Below are 21,751 nucleotides of genomic sequence, written 5' to 3'. Positions count from 1 at the left end.
AATGAGATTCCTGATGAAGAGAAAAATGTTGTATAAATTGGAGAAGATATATTACATTAAAAGTGCTACATACAAAGAATTTTCACCTGGAATGCACTTGTGGAGGGTATTTATGAATTGGAGAAGATATATTACATCAAAAGTGCTACGTACAAAGAATTTTCACCTGGAATGCACTTGTGGAGGATATTTATGACCAGACTGGTCATAAATACCCTCCACAAGTGCATTCCAAGTGATTTTTAGATAAAAATTCTTTGTACCTAGCCCCACCCCCACCCCTCCAAGAGCACCCCAAATGAAATTGGAAATTATTTATTATTATGGCAGATATTTAATTACATGCTAAACTAGTGAAGTAAGCATATGTTTTTCAAATTGTTGTAGACTTTCGTTCATAAAATGACATTAAATGTTAAAAGAACATTTCATATTAATTGCTTCTTAACTTGTGCCCCGGAACACTTGTTAACAGAATCGTTTAAAGTTCTACTTTTTATTTGGAACATCGGAAAATTTCATTCAGATACCCAAGAAAGATTCCAAACTCAATAGAAAGGCAATAGCATCCTAAGGACCTAAAGCCAATCTAAACACACAAAACAACGAAAAACACAAAGGAAAATCCTACCTTCTTTCAGGTTTATCAACACTTACTGCACAACAAATTAGAGTTAGCCAGTCGAAGATAAAATAGTTTTCCTTCAAGTTTTTATTGGATTCGAACCTTGGGATCTATTTGAATTTTTTAGATGAACTTTTACACTGCGAAGTGTATGGGCCTTATGTGCAATGCGTGCATTACAATTCGAGCATGTAACCTAGATATAGATTTGGAAACTTAAAATCGCATGTTAGAGAAAGTTTACCAATTGATAGCCAAAAATTTTAGTGAACAGTGCACATTTTTTCTTTTACTTATTCACATCTCTTTCAATACTGCATCAATACTATCTATTTTACCTATTCTCAATTAAAATATTAGTATTTCTTTCCCAGAAAATATAATAAACAATGCATTGATAGAGAGAAAGAGAGAGATGCCCAGGAAAACAATAAACAAATACATGACTTGTGTACAGTGCATAGTTATCTTTAGCTAAGAACCGTAAAAAAGGTGGATTCTCAAAATGATAGCTAAACTGCTGCATGGTTATTTTTGGGGTCAAGTTCTCTACTTCGCCTATTTTTATGTATATACCGAATATGATATTATTGCCCTTAGTTATTTGTGTTCAATTATTGTTGATGAGTCAAGCGCGTTGAGATGAATTATGATGTGTTGTTAATGAACATGATAGATAAACCATGGGGGAATGGGGATACCTAAGTGTAGCTATAACTTGAGCCATGTTATGCCACGAACAGTGCTAAGTCTTGAGCCATGTCATGCCCACTAAAAGTTACATGTAGCGTGTAGAAACAAATGTACGAAAACTTAGTGCATATACGAGTATAACGTATGAGCTCATAGTGTAGAAATACGACTTTGTCTGGATATTCCACAATATGGAGATCGATCGAGAAGAAATTTTCAACGATTCACACATAGAAATCACAAAGATCGAAGAGACGGTGGAGCCATAATATCCACCATGATTGTAGTAGTAGTTTAGATGGCTTTGTATTTTGTGAACTCAAAATTTACCATAGGATAAGAAAGCCCAATCCTCTCCAATCTCAACACACTCTCCCAAAGCAAAGGCCAAAAACATTATTAAGTTTAGGACTCAATTTATTCCACATGCTTAATCTCAATCAAACAGCCAAATCTCATGAAAAAGTAACCTAAAAGGCTACAAAATCATTCACGTCTCATTATAATGTGTTGTTAATGAACGTCATCCATAGGGCAATGGGGATTTCCCAAGTGTGCTATAACTTGAGTCATGTTATGTCATGAACTGTGCTAAGTCGTGAGCCATGTCATGCCCTAGACTAAGAGTTACACATGGCGTATCAGAACAAATGTACGAGAACTTGGTGTATGAAAGCATAACATATGAGATCATAGTGTGTGAGAGCATCGAAGATTGTAATCAATGATTGTTGATTAGAAGAGATAGGTAATGTTGAAATATTAGATAAAAAAATCCATACATGTTGCTTTTCCGCAATTTTGTGATTTGATGTCTTATACATGTCATCATGCTATGTCATTGCATAATTGGGTAGTTTCCATATTTATTTTACTATGTGTCACCGCTTACAATACTACATTGTCCTAATATTCCACTAACGAATATATGTAGGTTGAGAAGAAATTTCCAACGATTCACCCACAGAAATCACAAAGACCGAAGAGACGATGGAACCATGACTCGTGACACTAGTTTAGACTACCCTATATTTCGCGAACTCCAAATTTATCATCAGGTAAGAAAACACATTCCTTTCTAATATCAACGACACACTCTCTCAAAGCAAAAGAACAAAAATATCACTCACTTTAGGACTCAATTTCTCCCACATGCCAAATCCCCATCAAAAACCACCAAATACCCATAAGAAAGCTAATCGAAAATGCTACAACACCATGAAAATCTCATCAAAATCCTTCAATTATAGCTCTAGTTATCCCCGTAACAAATCAGATGAAAAGCACACCAAAAACCCACACCTTCCAACCAAAAACCTTTCCCAATCCGCACCACACCCCCAACAACTATCCTCAGCCGTCGATAACTTCTAATCCACCGGCCCACATTCAAACTTATCTTCACACAAGACCGATCCGCGTCAAAACCCCTCCACCAATCACAATTCAGAATCCTCTTCGCTTTTTTACCCCTATAAATCAACCAGATCCCAACATCACCCTACTATACCATCCAAAACATCACCCTACCATACCATCCAAAATTTCCGTCCTTTCATCTCTCTCTCTCCCTCTCTCCCCGAAAGCACTACAAATCTCTCTCTCTACCAAGTACTGTATCCATGGCGACTGGGAGGAAACCGGCGATCGCCGGTAGCGCAGCGGTGGCTCCGGCGAAATCGAAGACAGCCAAGGCATTGAAGGGTAAGAAACCGTCCGACTCGAAGAAGGATAGGGCACATCCTCCGTACGCTGAGGTAACATTTTGATCTTTGCATTTCTGTTGGATTTTTTCTAGGGTTCTGTTGAGTCGTCGTGTTGTGAGACTAAAACTGTGTCGTCGTTTTGGAAACCCTAGATGATCAGCGAGGCGATCGTGGCGCTGAAGGAGAGGACCGGCTCGAGCCAGATCGCGATAGCGAAGTTCATCGAGGAGAAGCAGAAGGCGAGCAACCTGTCGCCCAACTTCAAGAAGCTCTTGCTCGTCCAGTTGAAGAAGCTCGTGGCCGCCGGGAAGCTCGTCAAGGTGAAGAACTCCTTCAAGCTCGCCCCCGTGGAGAAGAAGGCCGCGGCCGCGCCGGCGAAGAAGAAAGCAACCGAGGCTGTGGCGGTGGTAAAGAAGGCTACTCCGGTGAAGGCGAAGAAGGTTGCGGCCGCGAAGCCCAAGGCGGCGGTAGCGAAGCCGAAGAAGGTTGCGAAGACGGCTGCGGTAGTGTCGCCGGCTAAGAAGAAGGCGGTCGTGGCGGCGAAGGCGAAGAAGGTGGCGCCGGTGAAGGTGGCGAAGAAGCCGAAGAGCATTAAGTCGCCTGCGAAGAAGGCTGCGACGGCGAAGAAGGGGAGGAAGTGAGGAGTTTCAGCGGTTTGGTTGTAGGGGTAGATTATGTAAATGTTTGGAAATGTGGGGGTTAGGTTGTATGGATTACTAGTGGGGTTTTTATTTTTTTTTTCCCGTCGATGTAATGGTTTTGTTGATTTGGTAGTAGTGGGATTTGGGTGTGTTTAGCAGTAACAGTTTATTAACGAAAGGGTTTGAATGAAATTCTTGTGGAGAATTTCTACTGCTGTTGTGTTATTTTTTCCCTGGATTTTCCCCAAGACATACGAACCAGATTTAAAATTTCGGAAGTAAAAAGTTCAAACAATGGAAAAAGCCAAGAAGGCAAGAGGATGCTTTCCAGAGTTCAAATTCGAAAAAAGGGAAAATTCTAAAATTGGTTTAATAAGTTGACAATATTGAATATGTGAATTGTGTATTAGGCTTCATTTTAGAAACTTTTTTTAACAAATAAGTAGATTATTTTACATTTTTAAATTAAAAAAAATGTAAATAAAAAATAATTTTTAATTTTTTTGTACTGTTTAAAATGTGGGCAGACAATAGTAAAACAGTCAGTAATTACTTAGGTGAATTTGGTAAGTAAAATTATTCTTTTATCTTTCCTATAAAAAAAAAACAATAGTAAGACTGTATTTGATTAATGTAAATTTTTTGATGGATTAGTTTAAAATAAATTTGGGGGTAATTTGGACATCGAAATGATCAAGTTAAGTGCAAAAGTGACGAAAGAGTTTATTTGGGAACAGAGTTCTCATACTTCTCCCGTCAAGAAAGAAAAAAAGAACATTGAAATGATCCAAGGAATGTTTTCGATCATTAGAACGAGTCTGGAGCGGGCTGCGATTTCCTGGGAAGAAAAAAATGTGCAAGAGCGCAATTTTTTTTCAACGTCAAAAGAGCTGTGATTTGGAAGGAAGATGATGGTGTGTGGAGGAATCCTCTTTATTTTGGGTAAGACAAAAGACAAAAGGCAAGTAGTGGAATATAGTTATCAAAAAGTGAAATACCTTAGTTAGGATTGCGAGTTGCTATAGTGCGGTGGATTCGACCGTTCATCTCTATATTAAAGGCTCGGATTTAATCTGAGTTCTTACAAATTCAAGTTGTCTATTGTTAACTGTCCATTATCGAGATAGACGGCCAGATTGACTGTACTACACTTGTAGCGCAGGGGTACACTACAGCACCCCCGATCCAATTAAGTTATAGTATATCAACCTCAACTTCCACAGTAGAGTACACAAATTTTTATGAAAGTCACAAACTCAGATTAGCCTTCCATGTAATGCTCAGGGGAATTCAAAATCGAGAATTCTAAATAAAAACTAGGATGAATTAATCAATTACTCGCTCTTACAAGATTGGAGTTGATTTTTTACAAAAATATTTTACAAAATCAACAAATCCGATTCAAAACAGAAAAAAAATCAAACGATTCCGGTTACGTGTATGTAATCCCAAGTAAAAGTCCCACTCACTCATTTGTATACAGATTGTACTCCTAAATCTAAGAGTCCATACAATTATTGCTACTCAACTTTTTTGTTTCCTCAGTCCCAATTTAGGCATTGTTCCCCGAACAAAATAAGTACTTTTAAGGCAAGGCCCTGTTCCGTTAACAGCTTTTTGCACTTTTTCTAAAATTGCACCTTTTTATTTATTCAAATTCTTTTTTTCCGTTTGTTAATTTTACCCATCTAAATTTCTATAAACATTTTGAGAACGTAAAAATCAAAAGCACATTGGGACGAACCATTAAGTTCACAAACGGGCTAACACTTGACGCCCAATATGCAATGAAAGACTTGGGCTATACTACTACTACAGTACTACTTATGAAAGTACGTCCGCACGTTGGGCCGGATTATTTCCAACTCTTCTTTTTGTCTTTCAAGAGAATCCAGTCCAACTTTTCCAACGTAAAGTAGTCCTCTCGTGTGATCAGATTAATACCCGTTAAGGACATTTTCAGTATTAACAAATGTTCTTAGCATATTTTTAGTGGGTATTAATTATCAAAACACGTCATGGGCCGTCATTTTCTCAAAAAATAAATGTTAAACACACGCACAGATACATTCACTCTCTCTCTCTCTCTGTGTGTGTGGTCAAGAGTGTCTGAGTCAGTTTACGAGCACCTCGACTATGTTGTGATAAATGTTAAGCACCCACTTGACAGTTTCCAATATTGTTGTGATCAATTTGGCTTTTGACGAAGAAGAAGATGAATATTCGTGTGTTTGATCTGACTATGTTGTCTCATTTGGTTATTGATTTACTCTATATCTTCTTCTCTCCTCCTCCTCTGATAACAAGCTTTTATTCCCTCCTCCAAAGTCCCAAAGCCATCCCTCCGTAATGGTACGCAACTTTTCATATACACATGCATACACACATTTTTGAATACATTTATGCGTACGCGCGCGCACACACATACACACATATATTTGATCCTTTTGGTGATTAGGATGAGCTTTAGTGCGTGAATATGACAGCTCATGATCACAATTTTGATTGCATATATGCGAGATAAATTACATACGTGATTTTCTTTTTACGAAAAGCATTTAGAGATTTCTGTAATGAATAGGTTTCAATAACCTTAATCCAAGCACAAAAGTTTCAATATCGACCTTCCCACTCAAATTGGCGTCGGTTCAAGTTTATTGAGTCTGTATTCTCTTTATCCAGAAATTTTTTTTTGTGCTTGGCACCTCGCCCTTTTAGCAAATCAACGGCGAAGTTTTTATTATTATTTTTTGAGATAGGACAAATATGGACTATCTTTTTAGAATGGATGCAGTCAATTTTCACATGTTTTCCTTGTGCCCAAACCGAGTGCAATTCAGATTAAGGTCAAATCAATTTTTATTGGATCCTGTGGTCTTGAAAATGACTTGAAGGGAGCGATATGAAAATGACTTGATTAAATAAAGGAAACCCATTGAAGAAAAAAAAAATCCAACAACATAAGAAAAAGAAAAAAAATCCAAGCCAAACTTCCCAGTTGCTTCCCCAATTAAAGTAAAAAATTTACAAGAATTCAAAAAAATTACTCTAGCAGCCAAACAGACAGGAAAATAAATTCTTTACACCGTCGGTGTAAACATTTATTTCTTTCAAATCAATTACATCGCGCCACGTTGTAAAACAGTGATTCCAATCAATAGAATATGGCGACGTGACACAATATAATTGATTTAGAAGAAATAAATGTTTATACCGACGATGTAAAGCATTTATTCTCGACAGACAGACGAACATTCCCCCACGTGCTGATTTCGTGTACTGGGGCTGGGGGTGAGGTATTCAAAATTCCCTTGACTGCTTGCTTTGCAATATTTCTTCAATTTGGGAAATGGAAAGGAAGTTTCCTCTCAACTTCAAATAATGATCTTTGCACAGCCTTTTCCACTTCTGCTGCTTCCTTCTGTCAAATCATTTTTCAACAAAGAAATGTCAACAAAGATGTTTTTTTTTTTGTTTTTTTTGGAAAATTTCAAAATACCTTCCGACCTTTACTCTAAATTTCACTTAGACTCCCATTCTTTTAAAAAAATCAATTTTACTCCCAACATTATATTCCGTTAATCAAAACGCCTCATTCCGTCCGAATGAGAATGACTAATGGATTTCGTTAAAGGCTCCGTTAAATAGCAGAAAAAATGACTGGGAAAGACTTGATTTTAGCAGTTTTTTATTGAACTATTTAATAAAAAACTGTTCAGATGAAGCCTTTTTCGGTCCTTTTTTTTTTTTGCAGATTTCACATGGGTACCCTTAAAATCACGTTTTGAACACATTGAGCGGCTTGGATCATCGAAATTTGATTGAGATGCTATTTAATGGAGCCTTTAACGAAATCCGTTAGTCATTCAGACGGAAGGGGGCGTTTTGATTAATGGAAGATAACGTTGGGAGTAAAATTGATTTTTAAAAAAAGTTGAGAGTCTAATTGAAATTTAAAGTAAAGGTTGGGGGGTATTTTGAAAATTTTCCTTTTTTGTTTTACTAAAGTACAAACTGTACAAAAAAAACAATCTAACCAAACGCAAACAGTCCCTTAAGAATCTACCAACACTACCATAGCGTTGTTGGCAAAAGCTTCTTTTGGTAGCTTAAAATAAACTTTGGAATAGCAGTGTGAACAAGTTTTGTTTTATTTTGTTTTTGTTTTGGTTTTTGTTTTTGGGTTTCTATTAAAATTCAGTATCTACAATTTACATTAGGTTCGACAGTTATAATTTAAAAATTTATTCACACCGTTACTGCAAGTACCGTTAACGAATTTGCATCATGGGGATTATAATAGTTTGGATATGCATAATTCACTCGTGAAATTGCATAATACTATAAATTTAGCATGACTATGTCAAAACAAATATAATCCCTGGCCTATTAAACAAACCCTTGATGATAATTTAAAAATCTGTTCACACTGCTACTGCAAGCACTGTTAACGAACTCGCGTCATGGGAATTATAATAGTCTGAATATGCATAGTCCACTCGTGAAATTGCATACAATCCCCGGCCTATTAAACAAACCCTTGATGCAGAGCTCAAGCTCGAGCGGTTGTGAGTTGTCACTTGTGTGTCGGTATATGAGGTCTCAGGGTTCAAGTCAATAGAATGACGTTGGCCTACCACGGTAACCTAACTCTGTTAACTTGTTAACATGAGAGAGAGAGAGAGAGAGAGAGAGAGAGAGAGAGAGAGAGAGAGAGAGAGAGAGAGAGAGAGTACCTCAGATTCAATCCCCAAAACTGCTGAAAATTCCTGAGCTGAGAAGTTGGATTGGATGGCTCCAGTTTTGGACCCCATGTTCTTCAAACATTTTAGGACCTCCACCATGGAATCAACCCCAGATCTAGGATTAGCTACTCTTAACTTGATCTTAGCTCCCTCATTCTTCCCCCTTTCCCTTTCTGCCAAAATGCCCTCAATCTCTCTGTTTCTCCTCTCCAATTCTTCCCTATGTCTCTGCAGCTCTTGCACCTCCTTGGCTGCCTCTTGAATAATTGAATTCTTATCACTCTGCATTTAAAAATAAAAATCACCCAATTGACACTTTTCAACTACACGTTTAAATATATATATATATATATATATATTGATTAATTATCAATAACACTAAGGATAGTTCTCCAAAAAAAAAACCACTAAGGATTTTCCATCTCTGGTTCAATGGAGGAAGAAAAATGTGGAACTATTTGAACTCTGTTTGGATTTTGGATTTTTAAAAAAATTCCCAGAACAGAATGTCTCTAACCTTAGTACGAGGCGGCAAAAGGGAGCGGAGGGAGGAGTAGCTGTTCTTCTGCTTCTCTCTCCTCATCCGCTCGTTTATCATGTGCCTGCGACACCTCTCTCTCTCGTACTCTCCCCCCTCCGCCACCGGGTTCCACCTCCTCCTCATGAACTCGATCATCCTCTTGTTCACATTCAGATAATTACGCTTCGCACCCAGAGTCTTTCCCCCGGAACCTCCGCCGGGACCCACTTCGTACCGGATGAAAGTGCTCCGATTCGCCGGAAAGGCCTCTTCTCCCACCCAGACAATATCTTCGGTCTCGAAAATATTTCCGGCTGACCGAAAGACTTCGTCCATTCTGTTTTTCTTTTCTCTGTTTTGAAGGGGACTTCGTCCATTCTGTTCCTCGTGCCGGACGAAAGCGCTCTGGTTTTCCGGAAAGACCTCCTCTCCCACCCAGAAAGTATCTTCGGTCGTGAAAATATTTCCGGGCGACTGATAGTACTGAAACACTTCGTCCACTCTGTTTTTCTTGTCTCTGTTGCGAAGGGGGCTTCGTCCGTTCTGTTCTTCGTGCCAGGCGAAAGCGCTCTGGTCTGCCGGAAAGACCTCTTCTTCTCCCACCCAGAAAGTATCTTCGGCCGCGAAAATGTTTCCGGCCGACTGATAGTACTGATCAAAGACTTCATCCATTCCGGTTTTCTCTTTTCTCTGTTCTGGAGGGGGGACTCTGTTTTTTTCCCGGGAATTTCAAAATCTGGTTGGAATTGGGTTTTATAACTGTCCCCACCGAGTGGACTTTTCCTCTGGTCTCTTAATACCAATTCAACACGTGCTAAAAATGGGAACAACACATTTTAAGTATTATTGAGCATGTGGTCAAATGAGGGCTTGGGGTCTGGTCTAATCCTTCTTTCTTGGTCAAAATGTGAACACAAACTTGTGCAGATAATGTTTTTATGCTAATAGTAATTATTTATGTAGCTTCTATATTAAATGTTGAGTAAAATGGATCATTATAAAAAAAGAGGGAAAAAAAAAACTACGGTACAGAATTATGTATCATATGACCCGTATAATTAAACCATTGAAAGGCGTAACGTAAGCGTAATCGTGCATACCATATGCCCTTAATCATTGAAAGACATAACTTAACCATTGGAATGACATAACCTAAACCATCGAGAGACATAACATTAACCATTGAGAGACGTAACATTTTTAGTTATACCGGATGTGTGCCGTACCCATTCTAATGGAGTCATTTGTGATTCTAAAATAAAAAGTACTTTTTGTACATTATTTTTAGATATTTTGACATTATCTTATTCAAGTTCCTGCAAAAGAAAATTTGCAAAAAAGCCACAGAAGTGCCACGCTTTTTATCTGGAAAATGACGTAACGTTTGAGAAATGACAAATAAAATGGGTTTAAAGCAAAGAGAACATTTTAATTTGGGTAGTGCATGTCGAGTCTCACTTCGATTACTAGAACCATTCATTTAATAACTTTTTTTTATTTACCCAATTCCACAGAAAAATCAGTTTAATCCCTTAACTTCACGAATTTTTTAAGTATAAAATTTAGACCAAGAATTGAATGTTTGGATCAACTAATTACCCGTCTCTGATTGGGTTAATTTTTAGCAAGAATAGCCCTGAAAATTGAACGGAATAGATGACCAAAATGGAGCTCGGTGTGGGCCCCATGGAGAGCGAGTATGTTCACCTTTTTTATACGTGTTGAATAAATTGCTTGATGTAAGCATTTTTTTATAATCATGACTTAACATAAAATTTTACCAACATACCTTGAAAGCAAAAGAAAAAGTCACAAAGTATGAATGCGATTAGAGACAAATTTGATCTCTACAAGTAAATTTATTAACAGTCGTATCACAAAAGCGTATGAAGATACTGCGAAATCATGGTTGACTAGATAATTTGTGTCATTATATATAACATCAACTACTCTATATTTAATCTTAGGAAAAGCTTTGATAGACTCATGGTGATAGCATTTCAAATATAACAACTCCAATATGTTTATGTTTATATTATCAAACTATATGCACAAGCCTAGATTGTTAATGTCAATTTGGATGGTAGACGAAAAATCTCTCAAGAAATGAAATTTTATGACAAGAACTATATTCATGATTGGATGGATAAGATAACTTTTCAAATACAAGTTTAGATAGACATACTCATGTTTAAAATATAGAACCCTAGAAATTGATGTTGCTTGTTGGCCCGACCTGATCTCAATCACCTACTGCTCCATGTATTGTGCCATAATGACTTGTCTTATAAAACGAAAAATAAATACTTAAAAAATAAAAATCTTAACGAAATAGAACCTCTATTTAGCAAGCCAGGTTTCTTGGCCCCCATTGCTTGTCTGTCTTACGCTCGATTTTGTCTCTTTGTGTTCATTTGTAGCTAAAGGTTTGATTACCTTCTTTTCTTTCATTTTCCGAAGTGAGTTATCTACTTTCTCCTTACCTCATTAAGTAAGGGCGTTTGTACGATATGTATGTCCTTTCCGTATTCATTATTGGACGAATAATTATGCCACTTGAGCTTTCTTGTCTCATTTTTGGAAGATGCTACGGTATCTCTCTCTTGTCTGGGGATACCAGCAAAAATGGTACAACCCAAACACAAATGGCATAATACGTTATGCTATTTTTTAAAAATGGCTAACACATTACGTCATTTTTTCAAAAATGGCATAACAACTCAAACAAATGGGCATAACACTATGCTGTTCCTCAAACAAGATTACTATTCATTTGTTACAGTATCCCCCCAATTGGCATAACAACTCACACAAATAGACAACCATTCTCACACAGAGACATAATGGGGGGACATCGTAAGAGGAGACAAGGGGGGATAACCAAGTCATTCCCTCCCCTCATAATTATATTGCATCTCTTTTGCTTATATACAGAGCACAACTCTTGCTTTAATTCAGACCCCCGTTGGTGGAAAGTGGGTTTGGTCGCCAAGGTTAGTCGAGGTGTAAACATGTAAGTTGATCCAGACATCCGAGTTATTATAAAATTAAAAAAAATGGAAAGAAAGAAATAAAAGAAGTTGGTGCTTTACTTCTAGTTTCTCACTTCATTGACAGAGAGTTTTCTTAATAGGATATCGATGTTGGTTCATCTGCTTAACTGAACTTCTTTAACTCGTGTTTCTCGAAAGGGTCAGGTGGATTGTACTCACGTGCAATGAAATCTACAGGAAGAAAATCATGGGAACTACGTTTTCAAATCCTTTGACTCGTGTTTCTTGAAAGGGTCAGGTGGTTGCAAATGAACCAAGTTGCTCACGAGTTCAGTTCAACTCGTTTAGTAAAGGAACTTGGCTCGATTAAAGAAGTTCGTTTAGTAAATGTCTAAACTTGGCTTGTTTAGTGCTGACTTGTTAAGGCTCGACTCGAGCCAAACTCGAGCTCAAATTTTTGGCTCGTTAATTTATACAGCCAGTTGTGAGTTATATGTGTATTTGGTGTTTTATTTGCAAAGCAAATGCATTACTTGTATGTAGCTAGATGCATTACCTTAGTACCGGGCGGCAAACGGGAGCGGAGGGAAGAGTAACTGTTCTTCTGCTTCTCTCTCCTCATCCTCTCGTTTATCATGTGCCGGCGAAACCTCTCTCTCTCGTACTCTCCCCCCTCCGCCACCAGGTTCCACCTCCTCCTCATGAACTCGATCATCCTCTTGTTCGCATTCCGATAATTACATTTCGCACCTGAAGCCATTCCCCCCGAACCTCCTCCGTCGGGACCCGCCTCGTACCGTACGAAAGCCCTCCGATTTGCCGGAAAGACCTCTTCTCCCACCCAGAAAATATGTCCGGCCGCGAAGATATCTTCGGTGGCGAAAGCATTTCCTGGCGACTGATAGTACTGGACGAAATCATCCATTCTGTTTCATTCTATCACCGCACCTATTTACACACCCAATCACACACCTATGCTCACAACAAGGATGGAGCCCGCATACACTACACATCCAATATGTATAAGTCCCACCTCTATTATGAGTATGAGTGTATAAATGGGTGCAGTGGCGGAGGCATATGAGGCCCAGTGGGGGCACAGGATGGATTTTTTTTTTTTTTTTTTTGCATTTGTAAAAAAAAACCTTAGAAGTTTTAGTGTATCACGTTCGAAAAAAGAAAAATCATTGAGGGCATCACCAGATGGTATCTCAATATGTTCTTTTCCAACACATATTCATGTGAGACTCAAGAATAAATACTATGAATCCAATATAAATATGTGATGGAGAAGGGTGTTGGGGCACAACCTAGTAAGGTCCATTAATCACTAAATAACTAAATTACTCATAAGGAAGCTTCCATTCACTGAACATTCGCCTCCAAACCACCATGTGTTCAAGGAATTATAAGTATGGATTATTGTCTTATCAGAAAATGCAAATCATGCGACGCTCCTTTTCGCTTTTTCTCTTATTTCTTTATTTTTCTTCTTAAATCTTTTAATAAGACCTCTCTCTTTTGTATTTGAAGATGATTCATTTAGACCACTAGGGAACTTATAAATTTATCTGCAAGATATGATATTTTTATTTTTTTTTCTTGTTATTTTAATATTATCTAATAGCTAAACACTTTTTAAATAGAAATAAGTCTTGAATAAATAGTGCAAAAGAAAAATCAAGGCATGTTAAGTCGAAAAAAGGAGATAGATAATTTTTTATTTTTCACCATAAAGTCGCATGTATGAAATGTGCCCCCATTGGTGCGATTTTCTGGCTACGCCACTGAATGGGTGCGGCGTTAGAATTTTCCTTTCTTATTTTCTCTGTTTTGAAGAGGGACTCTGTTTTTTTTCCACAGGTCCTGTAAAACCAATCAAATTCGACACGTGCTAAAATGGGAGTAGCACATTTTATTTGAGCATGTGGTCAATTGTGGGCTTGGGGGTCTGGTCTAGACTCTAAAAGTTGATTCTTCCTTTCTGGGTCAAAATGTGAACACGAACTTATACCGATTATTATGTATTTATGCTAATAATTATTTTTGTACAGTAGCTTATATATACTCCCACCATCCCAGTTTAAACATCCGCTAATAAAAATTAGTGCATTTTCAAACTCCAAAAAAATCTATATCTATATATTTTTTACACCGAATTAAAGTAGACATTTAGTACTTTAATTCGGTGTAAAAAAATAAAACTAGTAATATATATATATATATATATATATATATATATATATAAGTATATTTTTTGGGTTTAAAAATGCACGAATTTTCGTAGGGACAATTAAACTGGGATGGAGGGAGTATAAACATTTTAAAAAGAGATATGACAGCTCCATGTGGCCTCATTTTAGAACATTGCTACTGACACAGCAAAACTGTGCACATATTGCGGTGTGGGGTCCATTACGAGTCTCACACAAATAATTTGAGCCGTTCATTATGTTTCAATCATTTTTTCGAGGGCCCGCACAAAAAATCAGCTCAATCCAATATCTTTAAGTTTTTGATCTAATCGTCTAACTTTTCTTTCAGGTTTTTGAATCATGAAAAGTTAGACCAATAGATCAAGCACTTATAGGTCTCAGATTGAGATTATCTTTCACGGAGGCCCTTGGAAAAATACTTTAAACATAAACAATGACTCAAATTATTTGTGTGGGATCTGTTATGGGCCCCACAATGCAATTTGTGAACGATCTGTGCACTTTTGCTGTATCAATAGACTTTCTGCTCATTTTAATACTACTGGTTATTATTCGTCCAATAATGAAGTGAAATATTCACTTACACCATCTGTACTTTGAGCAATTTTCAGTTATACCCCCTTAACTATATTTTTAAACACTTACACCCCAGGACTAAGGACTAAAGTGAGACCGTAAGTTATTCCATTAGAATTAACGAAAAAGTAAAAAATTTCACATTTTGTGGCATATTGGGTCAGAAGTCATAGATATAATGGAAGAGAAAGATAACTAGATAGAGAATAGGGAAAGAAAGAGAGTTAGGATGCTCTATTTTCTGGATACTGAAACATTATCCAACCTGTAAATGGTTTCTAAGGACAATGTTAGAATTTTAAAAAGCATATTTGGAAGAAAAAGTGCCACAAAATGTAAAAAAAAAAAAACTACTTTTCCGTCAATTAAAACAGACAAACTAATCGTTAATGGGTGTAAGTGTTTAAAAATATAGTTGGCGGTGTCTTTAAAATTGCTCAAAGTACAAGGGTGTAAGTGAAAATTCCCCAATAATGAATACGGAAAGGAAATAATATATCGGAGAACATGGTATTTGAAACGCTATCGTGAGCATGTTGTGTCTAAACAGATAAGTATTTGAAAAGTTATAGTATTATCCATCCAATCATGAATATAGTTCTTCTCATAAAATTTCATTTTTTGAGACATTTTTCGTCTACCATTTAAATTGACAATAACAATTTGAACGTATGAATATTCTTAGATGAACATAAAAATATTGGAGTTATTATATTTGAAATGCTATCACCATCAGAGTCTATCAAAACTTTTCCTAAGATTAAATATAGTTGATATTATATAATGACACGAATTCTCAAGTTAATCATGATTTCACAATATTTTAATACGCTTTTCTGATACGACTGCTAATATGTTTACTTGTAGAGATCAAATTGTCTCTAATTGCATTCATACTTTACGTATTCAACCATGATTTCACAATATTTTAATATCCTTTTCTGATACGACTGTTAATATATTTACTTGTAGAGATCAAATTGTCTCTAATTGCATTCATACTTTACGTTTACGTTTATCATTGAAAGTTGATATTTTCCTTTGCTTTTCAAGGTATGTCAGTCAAACTTTACGACCTTGTTTGATTAAGGGTTTTGAATTTTAGATTCTAATCACTATATATTCTATTTTCCTCTTATCATTATTCTCATTTTTCTCTCTACCTTTTTTCAATCATTATCCATATTTTCAATCATTACTTTATTTCTCTCTATACTCATTACCTACAAATCCAAAATTCCAAAACGAACAGAGTGGTTCATGTTAAGTCATGATTAAAAAAAAATTTAGACAAAATATTCATATTTCATTAACTGATTTGCATTGGATGACATAAGATACTCACGAGCTCGGTTCTAGTCATTAACGCTTGGCTCGGCTACTAAACAAGCTGAGCTCGAGCTCGAGTTTTCTGGTCGTTTAGTAAACGAGCCAAGTGGAGCTTGGCTTGTTTGAAAAAAGTTCGACTTGTTAAAAGAGGCTTGGTTAGATTAAAGAGGCTCGTTTAGTAAATAAATAAAGTTCGGCTCGTTAAGGCTAAGTTTTTGGCTCGCTGCAGTTGAGGTTATTGCAATATCCTCCTGCTGCTATTTTAGTATGTTGATCATCTATTTTTGTTGTCAATCAATTTTCCTTTTATGGCCGTGGTATGGTGAGAAAAGCAGTAAAATCGCTGCAATCATGTTCAATGGGGATCAGGAAAAGAGAGCTAAGGGTGGAGGTTGCCAAAAAAAAGTCACTATTTTGCGCTAAAAAATGGTTATTTTTCAAAATACTTGAATAAAAGTAAAAAAATTATACTTTTTCGATTCCTCTCGTTGAGATGAATCAATAACCCACAAAAGTTTGGCGCAAAACCATCAAATGCAAAAAAAAAATTCAAATAAGAACAAAATTTCCAAATTTAAATTAAGTTTAAGTTAAGTTCATAAGAACACAGCCTAAGGCCCGGTAAGTTGGCACCGGACTGAAAGCTTTCAACCTGATCGCCTTCAGTTGCTTTTCCATCGAGTTTGAATGGCCACGAACCAGTTGCTCTTGGAGTGTTCCCAAATAGTGCTTAGCTAATCGTATTCCTACAAAATCAACTTGAACACTTAGAACATGACTAAATATTACAGTAATCCCCAAATTAATGAACTAAGGGAGTCTATGTTGAAAGAGTTAACTTCAATGACTTTGGTCCATAAAACGATGGATATGCATTGATTGTTACGTACTCCGTAGTATGTATGTAACTATTTCCTGCAAATTTTCTATTAGCTTCAAAGTATTATTTTCTGTCCGATCCTTCCCCTCCGATACCCCACTCTATTGGGGGACTAAATGGGTGCTGTTATTCTTATTCTATAAATACTTGTTCTTGTTTTACACGCAACTGATGTTGTAAGTTGCTACAACAGCTCATTCTAACATTTGTTCGTCTTGTCGATAGCATGGATTACTGCTAGTACTTATGTTGATGGATGAATCACGAGCGCGAGCCGGCAAAAAGTTCTCTGACACTTCACTATTCTTTCAAATGTGCCTAAAAAAGGCTTACATTCGTATCGTAGGGTACTAAATAGACAAATATTCAACTTTTGTCCAGTTCGGTCCTTAATCCCGAGTGCGCACAAACGTCGCATTATGAACAATGGGAAACATAACATATGGACTCCAATGTTCACCGGCCCTCAATTTCGCCTCCCTTAATTGGGAATCAAACTTGTCTGTCTTGTTTAGTGGAGTAGTAAGTTGTTTGATTTGATGTTAGGGTGGTTCGATTATATACTCTGATCATCAAAATTACCCTTTGGCTGCATTCAATTACAGATTTCATTGTGTTCTAAAATTGATACTCTCCTTTCCTATAGAGATAGAAAACTTTTCTGAGTCGAACATCCGACCACCTATTCATCCCCGGGAGAAATGTCTCTAAACAATGCCCGCGTACACGATATCCATCTCAATGCATAACTATTACATTTGGTAATTTTTTCAAACAACCGAGCGAGCTTTAAACTTTGTGCTTGATTTTATCAACTATTTATTTTGAGTAAATAGAAAGAGTGTAAGTTAATGTACAGCTGTCCAACACCAAATGGAGATAAAATAATCAAATGGACAAACCAACGGCACAAAACCCATGATGGTGAAGGCACTAGAAACTAAGACAGAAAAACGTCAACCGTATGTGCAACACAACAGAACACTGGTTCTAGAGAAGAACGCATGGTTTGTAACATTTGAGAACAGTTGCCAGTAATCTCATCAACAAAAAGCATTACAACCTACAACAAACGAGTCTTCAGCTACATAAATTATTAAAGTACTGTTCTAATATCCATTAGTCCAACCAGAAGCGTCACTCAAGAGCACAGTAGTCATCCATGGTTCCTTTCCCTGAAAACAAGGACATTAACCAAAGGAAACAATCAAAGTCGGTTCTACATTTGATTAATCCATGCATTTGCAAAGAAATGCTATTGAAAGCAAACAGGCGCCAAAAGCACAAAATGGTTCACATAAAGTTCAACAAGTCCTTTCCTATGCTAGTGCATACAATCCATATCAATGCAGAACTATTACAGGAAGGTTTTTTTTTAAAAAACTTAACTGAGTGAGCTTGAAACTTCGTGCTTGATTTTATATACTGTTTTGAGTAAATAGTTAGAGAGTCATAAGTTTGTACGGCTACCACAACACAGACGGAGATAGAGAAGAGCGTGTGGTTTGTAAAATTTGTGAAAGAGAAAATGGGAGCGAGGAGTACAGGATGAATTAGGATAAAAAGGAAGGGCAATAAATGTTGGAGAACTGTCAACAGAGTGACAATGCTCTTGAGCCTAAACACAAAAGGGGGTACGCATCCAGTGTCAAACTAAGAAAAAGGTTGAAATGAATATGATGGAGGCTTTGAAAGTAAATAATGAAAAAGGTTGATAGTAAAATCACTCAGATAACGCGGTTAGCATGTACATGAAAAAGGCAAGAGCAAACCTTCAGACATTGGTAGAATCGACTATGATATAGGTCACCGACTCACCAACAGAAATACCAGACACTGATGATGATATTTATCAAGTGCGGGGGAAGGAATGGGAAACTATTCTAGCAAAGCAAAAATAATTGGAAAACAACTGCAGAGGATCAATGGTTATGATCGACTTCATAAAGATGGGTTGCCATGAGCAGAGCACAAGTCATCAAAACAACAATGTGTGTGCATATGTGTGTGGGTACCCGGGGGGGGGGAGAAAAACATACACTGCTCAGAGCGAGGTCTCAGGCCTTTTCTTCGCCTCCGTTTCTTCTTTGAACTGCTCCAGCTTTGCTTTAGCACCTTCCAACTTTTCCCTCAGAATCAAAATCTTAAAATCCCAATATTTAGGCGCGGTCCTGCGTACGAGACATGAATAGAAGTGTAGAACAAATGAACAATCTATGGCTCAATTAGAAGGCTAATAACTTATTTAAGAAACGTAAAAAAAAGTAAATTGAAAAGAACCAATAAACTCAATTAGATCAGTAGACAACTGTTTTGCTAACAGGGTGATCAAGAAAACATGAACCAAAAGGAATCTGATCTCTAAGGCCCACTTGATTTACAAACCAACGCTGGGGAAACAAAGCGGTCAAGACACCATGAACCAAAAGGCATCTAGACTATGCTCTCTTTTTTTCTTTTCTACTTTCTATCAATTTTCCAAGTTACATTCCCGGGTATTCATTGAACTAATAAAGACAAGTTCAGACAGGGAGAAAACAACAAACACTTACTCAAAGGAAAGAAAGATCCCAAAGAGCCCACCAAGAAAAGGATATACATTGATCGGTGGACGCTTACAACAAACACTACTCAAAGGAAAGAAAGATCCCAAAGAGCCCACCAAGAAAAGGATATACATTGATCGGTGGACGCTCAACAGCTGCAAGAGAGAGAGAGTGATAAAAATATTATTTATAATTTGAAATAGAAGTCATGGTGATGGAGAAGGGTCAATCTATTGCGAACCTTCTGGCGTCTGCGGTGGCCGCAACTGACCTGCAAGAGAGGAGTATTTCGAAAACATTCATTCATAAGGAAAAAGAAAGAAAAATCAACCAATAAATCCATTGCTAGCTAATAATACAAATAGTCAGTCAGTCAATCAACTACCGAGTTTTTCTTCTAGAAGTTTGCCTTTGTTTTTGTGGGTGGAATGAATCAAACGTAATAGAAGAAGTTTGCGGTTCATCTTCAACTTTGGCTGCAACCAACCAACCCCTTATGCGTTAGGGGAATAACGGAGCAAAAATATACGCATAAACAAACAGATAAAGAAGAAGGAAACCCTAATTTCGACGAAATATGCGATGGCGATATGAACAAATACTAATGCATCTCTCTTCTATATGAATGTCAGAAGGGTTTCCTGCCCCCTTTCTCATTACCCAGCTTTCTTGTACAATTGATTTTTACAATCAACTCATCTAATTTAGCCAATCAAACTGACCACAGAAAATTCCCAATTTCGTATTGTATGACAAACACTAATTTTTGGGGGTCCCCAAATTTTGGAACCCTAAGACGGACAATCTAGGGCTCATCAACGAGAGAGAGAGAGAGAGAGAGAGAGAGAGAGAGAGAGAGAGAGAGAGAGAGAGAGAGACGAGACCTTGGCAATGGAGCTTCGGGTGGGCGATTCAATTTTCGCAAGTTTACCGTGCTTCGACCTTCCCTTCCAGTAGTACGCCACAGAAAGAGGGAGAGCGTAGGCGGCGGCGCGCGGTGGAGAGTCGTCAGCGGCTGGGCTCGTCGGTCGGAGGGGAGGGAGATGGAGAGGTCGGGCAGCGGGGGGTGGGTCTTTCAGACGTGAGAGACAGAGTGTGCGAAAGGTGGAGACAGAGCGTGCGAGAGGTGGTGGGTTGTCGGCGGTTGGGGCTCGTCGATCGGAGCTCGTCGGTCGGAGGGGAGGGAGGTGGAGGGATGGGTATCGTTCTGGAGAAGCAGAACGGGAAGTGAAGGCAGAAGAAGGGAAGTCGATGGTTTTTAGGGGTGGAGTGGATTTAATCTCAGCCCTTGAAATGGAGGGTTGAGATGGGGTGTTTATTTGGGTGTTTTATTTGTAAGAACAAGCCTTTATCTGATAATGCTTTTTAAATCGGTGAAGACTTTGTTTAATTGGTTTACAAAGGGGAGAGAACAGAATACGTTTCACTTTGTTTGGTTGAGCTTTTAGAAAGTTATTTTTGAGAGTTGAAGTGATAATGAGTGGAGAGAGATAGAGAGAAAGATTTATTGAAAACTGTGTCGAGAGTTGAAAGTTACTCTCAAAAAGGGCAACCAAACAAGCATACTGTGCTTTTGGTATCTGTTCAGTTTCAATAGCATTTCTTTGTGATTGCTTGGATTAATGTAAACCGATTTTGATTGTTTCCCCTTGTCTAATGTCCTTGTTTTCAGGGGAAGGAATCATGGATGACTACGGTGTTCTTGGACTAATGGATATTAGAACAGTACTTTAATTTATGTAGCTGAAGCTTTAATTTATGTAGCTGAAGACTCGTGTGTCCTAGGTTGTAATTGTTAAAAAAGTAATTTGTAATCTTTTAATTTGTAGAAACATGTAGACTTTTGTACTAAAATATCTAATATAAAAATATTTAGAGTAGTGTGGAATGAAATAAAGAAAGAAGATATTTGTAATTTAGGCACATGAGTTAAAACTCAGCAAGTCTAGAAGTTATGAGAAATTTGTGTAATTAGAAAGACTATTCTAGAAAACAAAAAGTCGGTGGATACTAGCTCTATAAATGCTATCTGAGTAACATCAAAAACTCATTGTGTAGTCACGAAAAGATTCCCCAAAATGCTATCTAAGTAACTTCAAAAACTCATTGTGTATCATTATTTGAGAGAGGGAGAGATGGAGTGATAAGTGTTGGGTCAAGCTGAAAGAGCATATTCAGAGTTTTTTTTTTTTTTTTAACAGTGAAGGAGAATTTTATAAATAGAAGAGGAAAGGATAGTGCAGATAAAAGGTCAAGAGAAAACATCACAACACAAAGACAA

At 37.3% G+C, this 21,751-nt stretch overlaps 2 protein-coding genes across 3 annotated transcripts; one reads left to right on the top strand and one right to left on the bottom strand.

Moving 5' to 3' along the window:
• The first annotated feature begins 2,810 nt into the window (after positions 1 to 2,810).
• On the top strand, positions 2,811 to 3,877 carry LOC131316821 (histone H1-like). Its single transcript, XM_058346273.1, has 2 exons — positions 2,811 to 3,075; positions 3,177 to 3,877. The coding sequence occupies exons 1-2, from the start codon at positions 2,941 to 2,943 to the stop codon at positions 3,663 to 3,665; spliced, it is 624 nt and encodes a 207-aa protein (XP_058202256.1). The 5' UTR covers positions 2,811 to 2,940; the 3' UTR covers positions 3,666 to 3,877.
• A 2,665-nt stretch (positions 3,878 to 6,542) lies between these two features.
• LOC131316820 (transcription factor bHLH92) lies at positions 6,543 to 12,887 on the bottom strand. Of its 2 annotated transcripts, none has more exons than XM_058346272.1 (3): positions 12,480 to 12,887; positions 8,402 to 8,692; positions 6,543 to 7,086 (listed from the first exon to the last, which is right to left on the bottom strand). In XM_058346272.1, the coding sequence occupies exons 1-3, from the start codon at positions 12,846 to 12,848 to the stop codon at positions 7,003 to 7,005; spliced, it is 744 nt and encodes a 247-aa protein (XP_058202255.1). In that variant the 5' UTR covers positions 12,849 to 12,887; the 3' UTR covers positions 6,543 to 7,002. The 2 variants fall into 2 exon arrangements, with proteins under 2 accessions (XP_058202255.1, XP_058202254.1); XM_058346271.1 differs by lacking the exon at positions 12,480 to 12,887 and adding an exon at positions 8,928 to 9,688 and having other exon boundaries at positions 6,642 to 7,086.
• Positions 12,888 to 21,751: the final 8,864 nt, after the last annotated feature.

The sequence above is a fragment of the Rhododendron vialii genome, chromosome 2a (genome assembly GCF_030253575.1).
Source record: "Rhododendron vialii isolate Sample 1 chromosome 2a, ASM3025357v1".
NCBI classification, from domain to species: domain Eukaryota; kingdom Viridiplantae; phylum Streptophyta; class Magnoliopsida; order Ericales; family Ericaceae; genus Rhododendron; species Rhododendron vialii.
This window is presented reverse-complemented; position numbering and strand designations above follow the sequence as displayed.